This window comes from Condylura cristata, unplaced genomic scaffold, assembly GCF_000260355.1.
Source record: "Condylura cristata isolate star-nosed mole 26May11 unplaced genomic scaffold, ConCri1.0 scaffold00018, whole genome shotgun sequence".
Classification (NCBI taxonomy): Eukaryota; Metazoa; Chordata; class Mammalia; order Eulipotyphla; family Talpidae; genus Condylura; species Condylura cristata.
In genome coordinates this window covers 40,047,329-40,062,173 of record NW_004567119.1, presented here as the reverse complement: position 1 = coordinate 40,062,173, position 14,845 = coordinate 40,047,329, and the positions used below count along the sequence as shown (strand labels likewise).

The 14,845-nt window shown below is 54.0% G+C and overlaps 1 protein-coding gene across 1 annotated transcript in view; it reads left to right on the top strand.

The window, feature by feature from the left end:
- The first annotated feature begins 220 nt into the window (after nucleotides 1–220).
- Nucleotides 221–14,845, top strand: part of PIK3C2B (phosphatidylinositol-4-phosphate 3-kinase, catalytic subunit type 2 beta) — a 45,011-nt gene continuing 30,386 nt past the window's right edge. Inside the window, exons 1-10 of the mRNA XM_004685536.2 lie at nucleotides 221–1,221; nucleotides 5,732–5,832; nucleotides 6,442–6,596; nucleotides 6,857–6,977; nucleotides 9,541–9,652; nucleotides 9,778–9,857; nucleotides 10,192–10,255; nucleotides 11,722–11,868; nucleotides 12,469–12,502; nucleotides 13,716–13,911. Coding sequence (XP_004685593.1) covers nucleotides 304–1,221; nucleotides 5,732–5,832; nucleotides 6,442–6,596; nucleotides 6,857–6,977; nucleotides 9,541–9,652; nucleotides 9,778–9,857; nucleotides 10,192–10,255; nucleotides 11,722–11,868; nucleotides 12,469–12,502; nucleotides 13,716–13,911 — 1,928 coding nt within the window. The 5' untranslated portion in view covers nucleotides 221–303. The remainder of the gene's footprint in view (nucleotides 1,222–5,731; nucleotides 5,833–6,441; nucleotides 6,597–6,856; nucleotides 6,978–9,540; nucleotides 9,653–9,777; nucleotides 9,858–10,191; nucleotides 10,256–11,721; nucleotides 11,869–12,468; nucleotides 12,503–13,715; nucleotides 13,912–14,845) is intronic.

Below are 14,845 nucleotides of genomic sequence, written 5' to 3'. Positions count from 1 at the left end.
GAGAGATGACCAAAAATGAATGACCAGAAATGGAGACAAGTATAAATGAGTAGAAGCGGAGAGAGCTGCAATAGATAATAAAATCATCTCGACATCTCCTTTTTCTTCATCTTTCTCTCCACCGATGGTAGGCATTAAAGCAGCAGGCAGACACAGGTGCCCATCGGGCCACCTAATTTAGATCATTAATCTCTCTCTTTTTGTGACTCCCCTCCAGGTGCCTGGACACCATGTCACAAGCCTGCAGACCTGACACTGGCAGGAAGTAGAGGCTGCTTGTCTCCTTCATCACCCGCCCTCGCCATGTCTTCGACTCAGGGCAGCGGGGAACACTGGAAGTCCCTGGAGTCGGTGGGCATCAGCCGCAAAGAGCTGGCCATGGCCGAGGCCCTGCAGATGGAGTATGATGCTCTGTCCCGGCTCCGGCATGACAAGGAGGAGAGCAGGGCCAAGCAGAACACGGATCCGTCCCTCATCCACTGGGATGGGCTCGACCTTGACTTCTACAGTAAGCCCACGGGAAGGCGGAATGACCTCAAGCTCTTACGTGGTCTTTCTGGCTCCGATCCCACCCTCAATTACAACTCACTGTCTCCCCAGGAAGGGTCACCTAACAACTCTACCTCGCAGGGCTCCCAGCCTGGCCCAGATCCTTGGTCCAAAGGCTCCCTGGCTGGAGACTATCTCTTCCTTTTTGATGGTTCAGACCAGGGACTCTCAGTATCCCCAGGGCCAGGAGATAAGAAACTGTCCCCACCTCCTCTGCCTCCCCGAGTCTCCATCTGGGACACCCCTCCTCTGCCTCCTAGAAAGGGGTCCCCCTCATCCTCCAAGATCTCTCAACCCAATGACATCAACACTTACGCACTGGTGCAACAACCTGAGGGCAAATTGCTGGCGCGCCGGATCCTCGAAGAGGAAGAGGAGCGGCGAGGTGGGTGTTCAGGGCGCCTGCTGGGCTCTGTGGACTACGATGGTATTAATGATGCAATTACACGACTCAACTTGAAGTCCACCTATGACGCAGAGATGCTGCGGGATGCCACGAGGGGCTGGAAGGAGGGCCGGAGGCCCCTGGACTTCGGCAAGGATCCCCCTGGCAAACCCGTGGCCCGGAGCAAGACCATGCCCCCACAGGTGCCCCCTCGCACCTATAACTCCCGCGGTGCTAACCGCAAAAATGCAGCCCCTGGGAAGAACCACCGAATCTCTGCTGCTCCGGTGAGGACCTGTGCGTCTTCTGTCCTCTTTGCTCACAGCCATCGTCAGTGATCAAGAGTCATTGTTCTCTATTTTATTTTATTTGCTATTGTTCCAAATCCATATCTTTCGTCTTCTCTTCCCCTCCTCTCCTGTCACGGAGCCCTTGGGTCCTGATGAGGGAGAGGAAGATGATGCCAGTGGAGACATTGCCTCTTTGGGGGGCTGGGTGTTCTGTGTCTTGGCCCTCTCTTCTGGGCCAGGCAATTTGGATCCCAGGTACCTAGCGTGCATCCACTTGGTGCTGTAGGACCTGGACTGGTGGCTCTGGCCAGTTGGCTTGGTGACTGCAGTGAGTTGCTTCTGCTTTCTGGGTTCTTTGCCAACAACATTGTGTAGCTGTAAGGCACCCACTCTGGGTGCAGTAAGAATCCTCATGTGACCCACTGAGGTAGAACCCCCCATACTCTAACTGGGTAGCTTCAGGTGTGCAGGGAGCAAAGGGGGAGTCAGCAGCCAGCCTGCTGCCTTGTTCCAAAGCTCCTCCTCCTGGCTCTCTGTCTCCCACGTTGTCTATCTGGCTCTTTTCTCTCACTGCCTCTTCTCCTTCACTCCCTGATGCTGTCTTGCTCTCTCTCTTTTTTTTTTTTTTTAAGATTTATTTATTTATGCATACAGAGGTATGGGAGGTGAGAGGGTTCACCAGAGACAGAGTGGGGAGCAGAACAGGATGACTGACAAAGTACACTGCTGAGGGGAGCAGCGGGTGAGACAGGAGAGGTCTGCTGCACCATGTTTCACCTCCTTGACTGGGGATCGAACTTGTGCTGCAGTGGCTGCAGATAGTGCTGTGTTTTAACCAGTTGTACTACCAAGGAGGGCCCGTCAACCATTTCTTTTCACAGTGAAAATATTTAGAAATAGTATACAGTGTGACAATGATTCACTTTTGTCAATACATAGTATGAAATGACACTGTATTTCTAGAGAAGCACTAAGGGGCTTAGGCAGCTTTGATCCTTTCCTCTGGTTTAAAAAAGTATTATCTCCATGGTGTGTTTGGTCCTCCTCCCCTGGAAATGCTGGCCCCAGGGCCAACAAGAAGCACCCATGTGGCCCATGATTTCTGCGGTGATGTTGCACCAGTGAATTCCATCCCTGGTTCTTCCATATCCGCTGTCTAAGGGATCCTGGGGCGTCCTCACCTCTGTCCAGCACCTGGGATCCTTCACAACCCTGGAAAATCACATGGTCCTTTCTTCCCGGGCTTCTGCTCAGAGAGTCTCCCAAAGCAGAATCAGCTCCTAGGATCAGCCCCAGCCCAGGAGCTCCGGGCTTTTTAAAGCCCTGCTCTACGAGGTGGGGCTGCCCCTGCTATTTATAGGAACAGGGAGATTCCCGTTCCCAGGGCACTGAGCTGGGCCTGCTCACTGAGTCAGGCGCTGTGGTAGGTGGTCACCCCTGTTGCTCCCTTTCTCTCCTGCTTCCCTCCACTTCCTCACCCTTCCCCCCAGCCCGTGTGTCATCAGCGTCCTGAGAGGGAGCTCGGTCCATAGTCTCCTTGAAGACACAAGAGCAAGCTGAAAGCTCTTGCCAGTTCTTGGTGGGGAATGCGGCCTTGGTCCTCCCCACCTCCACTTGGGAGGGGAGACCCCCTGGGCTCTCGGCCTGTACCACCACCCCGCCCTCGCCGGGCTTCCAGCCGGAATGGTCTTCCTTATCCCAGGCCTGTGGAGCCAACTCTGGAATTGGTTGGGTCCAAATGCCAGCCTGGTACCCCCGCTGCCAGCCTCTGCCTGGCGGACCCCCCCAGCCAGCATCGGGCGATGCCACCAGGGCCTGCCAGCAGGGCAAACGTAAGTGGCTTTTGTTTTCTTATGGAGCCAGTGAGTGGTACTGAAGGGGCCTGGAAATGGCCTTCAGTAGCCACTGTGTTCTCTGCCCTGTTGCCTTTCCTGGCTTTCTTGTTCCTCTCCCTCTGTCCGCCTCTTTCTGTCTCTCTTTGTTTCTCTCTCTGTCTTTGTTTCTGTGTGTGTGTGTGTGTGTGTGTCTCCTCACTTGTATGGGTTAATTGCCGACAGTGGCGCTATTGTTTTGACTGGGACACAGGCACGAACTTGGCAGAGCCAGGGCCTCACATGTCATCTGCCCCCGCTGCTATGCCCACTCTGTGCTCACCCAGGGGAGCAGGGCTAACGAGAGAGAGCGTCAGAGGGAACAATCTGGATATTCAAATGACTAGCCCAGTCGCTGCCATCTGCCCCAACCTGAGCGTAGCTGGGGGAAGCGGAGAGGTGAGGTGTTGCTGTGAGCACAGACTCACAGACATGATCCCCGGAAGCAGCTGCTGACTCCGGCTGCCTTTACCGGATGTGGCCGGGCGCTTCATTGGAGCTGCAGCTTCATGCCCCTGGGGTGGCCGCTGCTCTGGGCCAGCTGGTCAGGGCAGAAACCTGTCATGCACCAGCTCTCCCTCTACTTCCTCCTGCCAGGCTGGGCTGCAGGCCTTGTTTGGGGGTTCCTGTAGAAGTCTTCACGGGTGACTAAAAGCAGCTCTGTGATGGGGGACCCTTTGAGCTCTTGTCGGAGAGGATATCCCTCCTATCACACACCTGCTCTTGGATAAGAAGTAGGACCCAGGCTGGCTCCCTAATATTCAAGCTGTCCAGACAACCTGAGAGGCAGGAGGGCCTAAGCTTCTACCAAGAGGAGCCTCCACCATGTTCTGTGCAGCCCAGACTACTGCCTTGACACTTTCTTCCTCATACAGCATTGACCCAGAAGTCACAGGTGCCTGAGTCACTGCTTCCACCCAAGCGCTCCCTCGAGCTGGCTCTGCTTTGAGTCCTGAAGGCTTGCTGTGGGTGCCAAGGCTTTTGCCCCAGACCTTGCTTTCCCTGGGGACCGCTTGGGCCATGTACTGACGCTGGTTTCAGGCATATAGCAGAATAACTGCCTGCTCTGATCCCTTACCCAGCCCCTGGGAGCATCCCCCAGGAAGCCAGCTGTTAGCCCAGCCACTCCACACACTGTTGAACCTGCTGGACTGACATTGTTAGACTGTCCACTCTGCAAGTGGCTTCGGCCACAGTCTTGTCTGTCCTGCCCAGGCCTCTGTACTCAGCCAAGTTTTCAAGTCCTCCTTGACTTGGCTTTTGGTCTCCTAGGATGGCAAATAAATATTTTCCTGGATTCCCCATATTTTCTTATGCCAACATTCACTGAATGTTGATTGACTAGAAAAGTCTTATTTTTTTTTTTAACATGGTATTTTTCTTCCTCTAGAGAATCAGTATCCCAAGTAGCTATGTTATAGAGTGAGGGCAAATTTTGCATAAATTATTTTTTAATCAAGTTCATCTATCACCAACTATTAAATCCCCTAAGCCCTTTCTCCTACCCACACCCACCCTCTTCCCCTTTGGCAACTTATTTTTGTGGTCAGTATCTACTGCATTATTTTGTCTTGTCCATTCATCTGCTTTGTTTTCTTATATTGTACATATAGTTGAAATCGTCTAACATTTGCTTTTCTCCTTCTAATTTATTTCATTTTGTGACTCCTCTCCCATTTTTCTGCAGATGGTAAAACCCCCTGCCCCATCTTTTTAATGGCTGCATACTATTCCACTGTATATATGTACTACATCTTTATCCAGCCATCCACCAGTTGGCACCTATGTTGTTCCTGTATCTCAGCTAATCTAGAGAGTCCTGTAGTGCACAGTGGTCCATATAACTCCATGTATTAATGATTTCATATTCTTTATTTTTTTTTTAAAGATTTTATTTATTCATACAGAACTGAGGTACAGGCCAGAGATGCGGAGGGTGAGAGGATTTACCAGAGACAGAGTGGAGTACAGAACAGGCAGATCCACGAAGTATACTGCTGAGGGGAGCAGCTGGCGGGTCAGGAGAGGTCTGCTACTCCATGTGGTCACCTCCGGGGCAGGCAGGAATCGAACTCATGCGGAAGTGGTTTTAGCTTCTTAGTGCTGTGCTTTAACCTGCTGCACCCCAAGGAGGGCCCGATTTCATATTCTTTAAATAGATATCCAGAAGTGGGATTGCTGATTTACATGATAGCCCTAATTTTAGCTTTTTTGAGGAAGATCCATACCTCTTCCTAAAATGGTTGTGTCAGTTTATATCCCCACCCATATTATATAAAGGTTCCTTTTTCTCCGTACCCTCACCCACACTTTACTGTCTTTTTGATGTAGGTCACTCTTACAGGTATGAAGTGATATCTCATTGTGTTTTGGATCTGCACACCCCTCAATATAAGCATGTCTTCCTGGGTCTGTGGGCCACCTCTGTGTCCTCTTCAGAGACGTGACCAAATCCCTGCCCATTTTTTGACTGCGTTACTTGTTTTTCTGTTGTTCAGTTGCGTGAGTTCCTTAGAGCTTTCATGTTAACTAGAAAAGTCTTGATGCCTAGAAGTTAAGAGTTTGAGACTGGGAGCTGCCAGTGGGAAGGTGATGGAGGGGGAGAGAGAGATGACACAGCTGCTCTTCTCTTAAAGGTGGGTTCCCGGCCCCATGCCGTCGCCAATGGGCATGAGTTGTTTGAGGTCTCAGAGGAGAGAGATGAGGAAGTTGCTGCATTTTGCCACATGCTGGATGTGTAAGAGTTAAAGAATGGGGGATTAGGGTGGGGTGTGGTGGCTGGGAGGGGAGGGCCACCCCTTTGAGAACTTTCTTAGGAATGAAGAAGAGTGGTATTGAATAACTCTAAAGGTACAACTCCCGGACCCTCCCTACAGCAGGAGTGCGCAGGCTTTATGAAGTTTGAGCTGCGCTGTTTTTTGACAACATGCATGAAACTTTCTTCTAACACTTCAGTTATCCCAATCACTTAAGACTCACTGGCCCGGAGGAGCAGATGCACCCCAGATGGAGATAAGAATGTCATCTAGAGCAAAAAAAAAAAAAGAAAGAAAGAAAAGAAACAGATTTGGTTTGGAAATTTTCTTTGCTGTGGAAAGCTTTGTTTTACAACGATCCCTACAGTTCAACTCTGTCTGGGAAGCCATTTGCAACTATAGCAAATATGTGATGAACATGGTTTCCCAGGGTTGTTGTTCCCTCACATCCCCCAGACCAGGAGGGCCTTGCCGGCTCTGTGGGCACTGAGGGGCCCCTGGACCTTGGGGTAGGAATGTCCCAGCGGGCTTCTTCCTGACTGCTCTCTTCTGAAGGCACAGCTAGGTCTTTGCCCTCTCTCCCTGCACAGTCTACGTGCTGGCTCGGACATTCAGGAGTATGCCCTCACTGGATATGTCTGGAGTGCCGTGACGCCAAGCCCAGAGCACCTTGGGGATGAGGTCAACCTGAAGGTGACCGTATTGTGTAACAGCCTCCGGGAGCCGCTCACGTTTACCTGCAACTGTGAGTGAGTGGTGAGAGCGGGCGGTGTTTGGTCCTTGTTTCCGATGCTTCTTTGTGGCCCAAATGAGGGGCAGAGGGGAACTCCTGCTACTGGCTCTATGGCAGTTTTTTAGGTCCACAATTACTTCCCTCAGCCTTGTGCCGCGTCATTGCTTGCTGAGGCTCCAGAGCTGCTTAGCTGAGAGGAGTCCACACGGGGATGCTGGGTCCCACCAGGCCCAGGACCTGTGTTCACGGCTCCCCCCGGGCCCACCCTCCAGGTTCCTCCACTGTAGACCTGCTCATCTACCAGACCCTGTGCTACACCCACGACGAGTTGAGGGAGGTGGACGTGGGCGACTTCGTGCTGAAACCCTGTGGGCTGGAGGAGTTCCTGCAAAAGTGAGTGAAGGGCCTGGATGTATGGGGCAGCAGGCCTGAGGGATGCTGGGGCGGGCGGTGCTGGGCTCAGGCTCAGGCTGGCAGCTCCACCCCAACCCTGACAGGACTCCTGCTTTCTGGGCATTCTCTCAGCCACGTTGCGCTTTCCCCAGGAGCTCAGCCAGTAGGCTGGCTGAGCTTCTGGGCCAAGTCTGCTGTGGAAAGAGCTTGCAGTTGGGCTTAGGCGAAGTCTGTTTTCTTGCAGACTTCATTGCTGGAGATGTGTATGGGGTGGGGGTGGGGGTGGGGGCTGGTGGGGTTATCGCTACTGCCCTGGATTATGAGTCATGTCTTTATGGTCGGGGGCAGGAGGAGCATGGGGCAGAAATGCCCTTGTGGAGTCTGGGGAGAGATTACAGTTGCTCTCCTCTCCTGGCTAACCAGCCTTCCCTGCCTGGCACGGGCATCTGGTTCTCCTCACCAGGGCTCGGCTCCAGTGCCCCATCCTGTGCCCTCTGCAGCAAGCAGCCTCCCTGGAAAGTCTGACATGGTCCAACTGTAGCCACCCCCCTCCCACTGCCCTGGGGCTCTGGAGACAGGGTGGAGAGTAGCGGGGATCATTGCCGTTGGGTGCTACATTTTGTGGCAGGCTGGGGATTCAGCAAGGACCACCCGTCAGGAAATAAAGAAAGCTGTGTCCTCGCCTGGATGCCCACTGCCCACTCCCTCTGGCCCCCCAGAGGTGGTAGGCCTGAAAGCAGGGGAGGCAGAGGCTGCATCAGTTCTTAGCAGTGCTGACCACTGTCCCTGCCAGCTCGTCCTCTTCCGTCCAGGCCGAGATACCTGGCTGTTCATGATGGTCGCAGTTCTTGGCTCATTTCTGTAATCTCAGGGATACAATATCCCATTCTGGCCCTGGTGTCCTCAGCTGGAAGACTGAGGGAATGGAAGCGGGGTGTCCCGTGTGGCACAACTGTGGGGGCATCGTTTGGACGTATTCCGTGTGTGACCACTCTCCCGGAGAGTAGCAAGCAGGTGTAGTCTCAGGGTTTCCCAGTGCAGGGCCGCCCGCAGGGATCTAAGGACACAGTGGGTCCAGTTTAATTCCTGGCCACGCACGTGGCTGGTTAGTATCATGGTTGCCGCCTACTAGCTTTAAGCCCCAACCTGCAGTTTCCTTTGTAAAATGGAGCAGGCTTACACGTGAGATCACCCAGGAAGCTGTTGATGCCTAGCGGCAGGGAAGGACCAGCCTGAGGAAGGGACGCTCAGGGATCGGGTACGCTGGACGCTGTCATTTCCCTTGCAGGCCCCCATGTCCTTGAGCACCCCCAGTTCAGAGGTGGTGCAGAGGCCCTCAGGTCCTGACTCCCGGGCAGGCCTGGGGCAGAGTTCAGGGCTAGGTGGAGTAGCATGGAGTGGTTCCCCCAGCTGAACTGAGTGCACATGGAGGACGCAAGGGCCTTGGGGACCCAAAAAACCGGTAGCTCATAAAGAAGGCCTTAGCTGCTCACCAGGCCTGGCAGGAGGGGCCGATGTGAGGAGTGCTGGGCCAGGATGTAGGCTGCTCGCAGATAAGAACTTTGCATAGTCCTGGGGGAAGGCTGGGTTTCCTGCTACCGCCACCCCACTCTTCCTTCCTCCCAAGGCACTCCCCAGCCCCAGCCCCCCAGCACAGCCTCTCTACCCCCAGCTTTTGACAACAGCTCAGTCTGAGCATGCTGGAACCCGGATGACGGGCGTGGCCCCTCAGGATGTGGAGACCCCTTTAAGTGCTGGCTGGCCCTGGACTGGCCTAAGACCTGGCTCCTCTGTCACCTTCTGCACATCCCCTTCCCTGGACTCGTCTCCCCTCCGCTTCCCTCCACTCTGGCCTAGACTCCCAGCTCTACTGAGGAAGGAAGTCCCTTCCGGCTTCTGTTACCCAGTTGCTGGGGCCTGGCCAAGCCTTCAAGACTGGCTTGGAAGTGGGATACATTTTGCCTTCTCTTGGCTTTTCTTTCTGATTAAGGTAGATCTGGGTGGGACGATGAGGCTGGTTTGCAAGAGGACTTCTGAGGCTACCTTCTCTGAAACTGGGGGTCTCCTGTGGTGGGAATGGTGTGTGGGAGGCTGTTGGCTAGAAAGTCTATAGCCATTTATATGGCCGTTTGCCATGAGGCAGGGCCATAGGAGGGGAGCACAGATGGGGATGGAGACCTGGAGCCATGGTGGGTCCCAGCAGAGGGTAGGAGACCGAGGCCACAGTGGAAGAGTCCCTCCACGTATGGCTTCCAGTGTGCCCCAGCACGTGTCAACACTTGCCCTGAGCCGTCCCTGTGCTCCTGATCCCTCCAGAAGTTCCCGTCTTTGGAGAGAACCAGTGATAACAACACAAGGCTTAATACCTAGGAGAGTGGAAGGAGTGCCTCTGGCTGCGTGTGCTGGTGGCTTTCCTTAGACACTCCTCCCCAGAGCTCTATGGCACGTCCTAGGAACCAGGGTTGGGGTGCAACACAGTGCCACCCCCTGCCTGGGTCTTCTTCCTGCTCCTCTCCCTTCCTGGGAGTCCTGGATGCTAATGGCCTGTCCTCTGCCCCCCCAGCAAGCACGCCCTGGGCAGCCATGAATACATTCAGTACTGCCGCAAGTTTGGCATTGACATTCGGCTACAGCTGATGGAGCAGAAAGCCGTCCGCCGTGAGCTGGCCCGGACGGTGCGTGGGGGCGGCCACTGATGGCCATGGGGCTGAGGGGTGCGGGGGGCAGGGGTGAGGCTGAAGGGAGTGGGAGCTGGGGGTGAGGTCAAGGTACCACCCTGAGTGGGACGCCTCTCGTGCAGGCGAGTGACGACCAGAGCCCCTCCACCTTGAACTACCTCGTCCACCTGCAGGAGAGGCCGGTCAAGCAGACCATCAGCAGGTGAGACTGGGCTCATCTTGGGTGTGGCCCAACAGGAACCTTGAGGGGATCTCAGCAGATCCCTTTTCTTCTCTCTCCGGGCCCCAGGATCTTGTTGGGGGTAGGACCTGGGTGTTAGGGACCACCCCATCCAGGGCAGATCACAGCTTCCTCCCTTCAGTGGCACAGTAGAGGGGATTTGCCTTCCTCCGGTCTTCATGGGACATCTGGACGGAGAGGGCCCTCCTTCAAACACAAGTCTGACTCCTGGGCTGTGAAGAGGGAGGGAGAGGATGGTTCTCCCAGGGGTTCTGCCCCGACCCTTCCTGTGACTTTTCCCCGCCCCACCTCCCAGGCAGGCCCTGAGTCTTCTGTTCGACACTTACCATAACGAGGTGGACGCCTTCCTGCTGGCTGACGTGAGTATAGCAACACGGGCCGCTCCTGCTGCTGAGAGCACCCCCTCCTGCCCCCACCCCCCACCCCAGTCTTCCTGGCATCAGTGGTGTTACGGGATCTGGAATGGACACTGGGGCGGCTGGTGCGCATTCGGAGAGGGCCCTGCCCCTCTGCTGAGGGAGCCTGGGCACCTGTTTGACCCTGTCTTGGGCATCCCAACCTTCACGGCGGCCATGGTCCTCTCCGCTGTACTTGAGTGCATGTTGCAGTGGAGCCTGAGAGCTGTTTTTGGGGCCCTCTGGCTTGAGAGGTTCTGATGTGCTGGTGTCACAGATAGAAAAATTTCAGGACCCAAAGGGAGGTGAAGGAAGGAAAGCCCTGGATTCGTATGGAGGGTTTTTTTTTTTGTTTTTTTTTTAAGATTTATTTATTTAGGCCCTCCCTGGTGGCACAGAGGGTTAGGGTGCAGCAGTGTAAGCTGGCCACAGTCACTTCCATGGAGTTCGATCTCCTGCCCCAGAGGTGACCACATGGCACTGCAGACCTCTCCTGTCCCCCCGCTGCTCCCCTCAGCAGTGGACTTTGTTTATCTGCCTGTTCTGCTCCCCGCTCTGTCTCTGGTGAATCCTCTTACCCCCCTGCACCTCTGGCCTGTACCCCAGTTCCGTATGCAAAAAAAAAATCTTTTTTCTTTTTAAGATTTAGTTTTTAATTTTTTAAAGATTTATTCTTTAATCTTTTTTGAAAGATTTATTTTTTAATCTTTTTTTAAGATTTATTTATGCATAAAGAACTTGTCTGGCCCTGTGTTGGCAGCTGCAGGAATAGAGTGTAAGAATCCAGGGAACTGGTAGTGTCTGAAAAAGAAATACTATAAAGCTTATAGGAGACAGAGCAGGATAGCGATGAGTTAGTGAGGGACCCTGGAGGGGGCCAGGTGGAGGACCTGGGCGGGGGCCGGCGCAGGAGGAAGACTTTAGAAGGAGCCAGTCCATTATTTGAATTGACTGAGGTAGTCACGGTAAGGTAGTTGGCAAGAACCACTGGGACCAAGTGCAGAGAGGGGCGAGTGACGTCTGGGTCGCAATGATGTTTGGGAATCGGTGAAAATATGGAAGTAAGCCACGGGGCAGGCGGGGCCTGTGTGGTGTCTGTGGCCCCCTCGTGAATCCCTGTGGATTGGTTTTTTTCTAACTGGCATGTCTCAGGGAGAGACCTGTGTTTGCACAGTGTAAGTAGAGTAGCCGAGAGGGAGACTGGGAATAGAGGAGGTCCAGGGAGAGAAGCTAGGAGAATCGGGAATGTGGCCATGGCTGGTTTAATTCAATAGGAACAATGTTTGCTGATGCCAGGCATTTGAAACTAGAACACAGATTCTACGCCTTACCCCCGAGTCCTGGAGACCCTGCTCCTCCCAAACTGTTTGTGCTACACTGCACAGGGGCCGGGAGGCTGGCTGTCAGCCTCACTGTGTTGTCTCCTGCAGGGGGACTTCCCGCTGAAGGCTGACAGGGTGGTCCAGTCCGTCAAGGCCATCTGCAACGCCCTGGCTGCTGTGGAGACGCCTGAGATCACCAGCGCCCTCAACCAGCTGCCTCCCTGCCCCTCCCGCATGCAGCCTAAAATTCAGAAGGTATTGGTGCCCAGAGCGCTGTGGGGGGCAGCGGGAGAGACATTCGCAGGCTCACTGTGAGTAGGTGTCCTCTCACAGAAGTGGAAGACTCTCCGCCTCCATCCTTTTTGTGTGACAGTTTAACCACAGATTTCTTGGGACATGAATACCAAGTGTGACCCCTTCCGGGAGGGATGACAGTGTCCAGAGTCGGGGCCACCAAAGGCTTTATTTATAGTCCCTGAGGCCTTCGCAGTCACCGGGCATGGCAGTTTGCATATCCACCGGGATGCAATACCCGGATCTTCCCTGAGCCTGTGCTCCGTGACTCCACGGCGGGGCTGTCGCTGTGCTGATGCAGCCAGGGCAGTAGTCGCTGTGAACTGCAAAGGCTGAGGGTTGGCATGTCTTGTGTGGGTGGACGTCATGATTTTGATCCTTGGCCAGTCTCCATCCACCCCATGGATCTGCTACGAATCATTACTCTATTCTCCCAGGGGAATCTCTGCTTCTTAAATTTCAGCCCCGTCTGGTGCAGATGAGCACAGCTGTGAAAGCCCTTCTTCCAGCTGGAAAAGGCCTGGCTCTGAAGCTCCCCTCCCTGTCCTCTTTCCCTAACAGGATCCCACTGTCCTGGCCGTGAGAGAAAACCGAGGTAAGGTACCAGCCTCGGGAGTGTCCAGTAGAGGTGGCCGAGAACAGCCTTTTCTACCCAGAACCTGTTTTCCCTGGTCCACTAGATTTATGGGTCCAAGTCTGCCATCTGTGTGCACACATGTGTGTGCGTGTATGGGCGTGTGTACGCATGTGCGTGTGCCCCTGGGGTTTCCTATATGAGGCATGGGTGCAGCTGGAGAGCACATTTCTTTCCACAGGCTGTTTTCTCATCCTCTTTACCGGTTATTCCTGTGGTTCCCCGGGAGATGGTGATGAGGTGGTGTAAATGTGGGGGTAGGGACAGTGAGGGACGGTGAGGCAGCCAGCCCCGGCTTCAGATGGAAAAGCTCTCCCTTGGGTAGCTGGTGATTTTTCTCCAGCCGCATCACCCTGTATTTCCAGTTTAGAATGGCCCTGGGAAGAAGGCAGCAAAGTATTTTTCACTAGGATTCCCTCTTGGAGTCTTCTTTTTTTTTCTTTAAAGATTTATTTATGCACGTAAGAACTGGGTTACAGGCCAGCAGTGCGAAAGGGTGAGAGGATTCACCAGTGACAGAGTGGGGAGTAGAACAGTCAGATCTGCTGAAATATAGTGTTGAGGGGACCGGCGGGCAGAGACAGAAGTGGTCTGCTGTGCCATGTAGGTCACACTCCCCGGGCAGGATGGAACTCATGCAATGGTGGGTGCTAATAGCTTTATAGTGCTGTGCTTTAATCCACTGCACCACCATGGAGGGCCCGCCCACCCTCTTTGAGTCTTTTAAGCAGAGTTTTCCCTATAAAGCCCTGTCTCTGGCCTCCTGCTCAGTGACTGCCCAGTCTTCCTGATTTCACGGGCCAATGCATATCTCAGAAAGAAATCTTGGGGCCAACGCAGAATTTGTCGGCTTTCATTTTGCCAAGCAGTAACTTTTTGAAAATAATTGACAACTGTCCTTCCTACTGTTTCCTAATAGAACACTAAATGAGGGTCAATACATAAAAATAGGGACAACGTTTAAAATGGAATAACTATCATTTTATGAAAAGTTTGTGACACACTCCTGCTTTTTTTCTCATTTCACTTCATTGGGTGAACTTTGTCACCACTGTTAGAAACCAGCTCGCTTTGGGGACTACTGTCCTAGAATGTCCCGGTCTAGCCAACACCATGGGAACAAGATGGGGCTGGCTGAGGCTCGGGACTGCCTGTTGACCCCGTCCTTTCACAGAGAAGGCTGTGGAAGCCCTGACGGCTGCCATCTTGGATCTGGTAGAGCTCTACTGCAATACGTTCAACGCGGACTTCCAGACCACTGTGCCCGGGAGCTGCAGGCATGACCTGGTGCAAGAGGCCTGCCACTTCTCGGTGCCCCTGACCTTCACAGTCTACGCGTCCCACCGCATCCCCATCATCTGGGTTACGAGGTGAGCCTGTCACATGGCAGAAGGGAAACTTAGACACCAGGGCTAACAAGAAGCAGGTCTGTTGCACCCATGCTGACTCAGCAGATTCTCCTTCAAAGGCAGACCCCTGTTTGTAGGAAGTCAAGGGTTAGAGACACTTTCAGTTTCTACAAGGTTCCGGTGGGTTTGTATTGGCAGCTCGTACATGGTCAGATACGACATGGCTGCACACCAAGGGTGAGGAAGGTGTCAGTAGTCATGGGATCCCCACATGTCCATTGTGCCTCATAGTGGTACGTGGTCTAACATGAAGCAAAATTCATACCAGGGATTAAGTTGTATACCATGCATTGAGCAAAAACTTGTTATTAAGAACCCCCAGGCAGCTTATCTAGGGTGACCATGCATCAGGCTAGGGCTGAGTAGCCTCTAGCATGGGAGCCATGCTTGACTTTTGGGAGGCTTCTCCTGGCCGCACATGACCCCGCTGTCCCAAGTTTAGGGTCTGCGGCATCATGATGCCCAGTGGACAAGCCAGTTGCCCCTGGGGAGTGGGTGGGGGGTGTGAGGGGGGAGTCTGGGACAACCCAGAGGAGAGAGGGGTCTCCAGATGAGCAGGCAGAGAAGCATCAGATCCTGCCATTCCCTCTCAGCGCTGGCTGCTCGGGCATCCCTGCCCCCTCCAGTCCAAGGCCAGCTGATGGAGACTTGGCGACAGATGGCCGCTTCCCAGATAGAGTGCATGCCCCATGGCCAATGACTGCACTCCCCTGCAGATGCACAATGGGCGGGCGGGGAGGTGGGCGATGACCCTTTGTCTGGAGTTCCCCAGGCCTGCAAGGGTGGGTGGGGGGCCGTGCATTTGGTAATCCTCAGCTTCTCCGCAGGGTCCCCAGCGGTCCAAGGCTTGGGGAAATAAGCCTTGACTCCACACACCCCCCTCCAGACTCCCCTC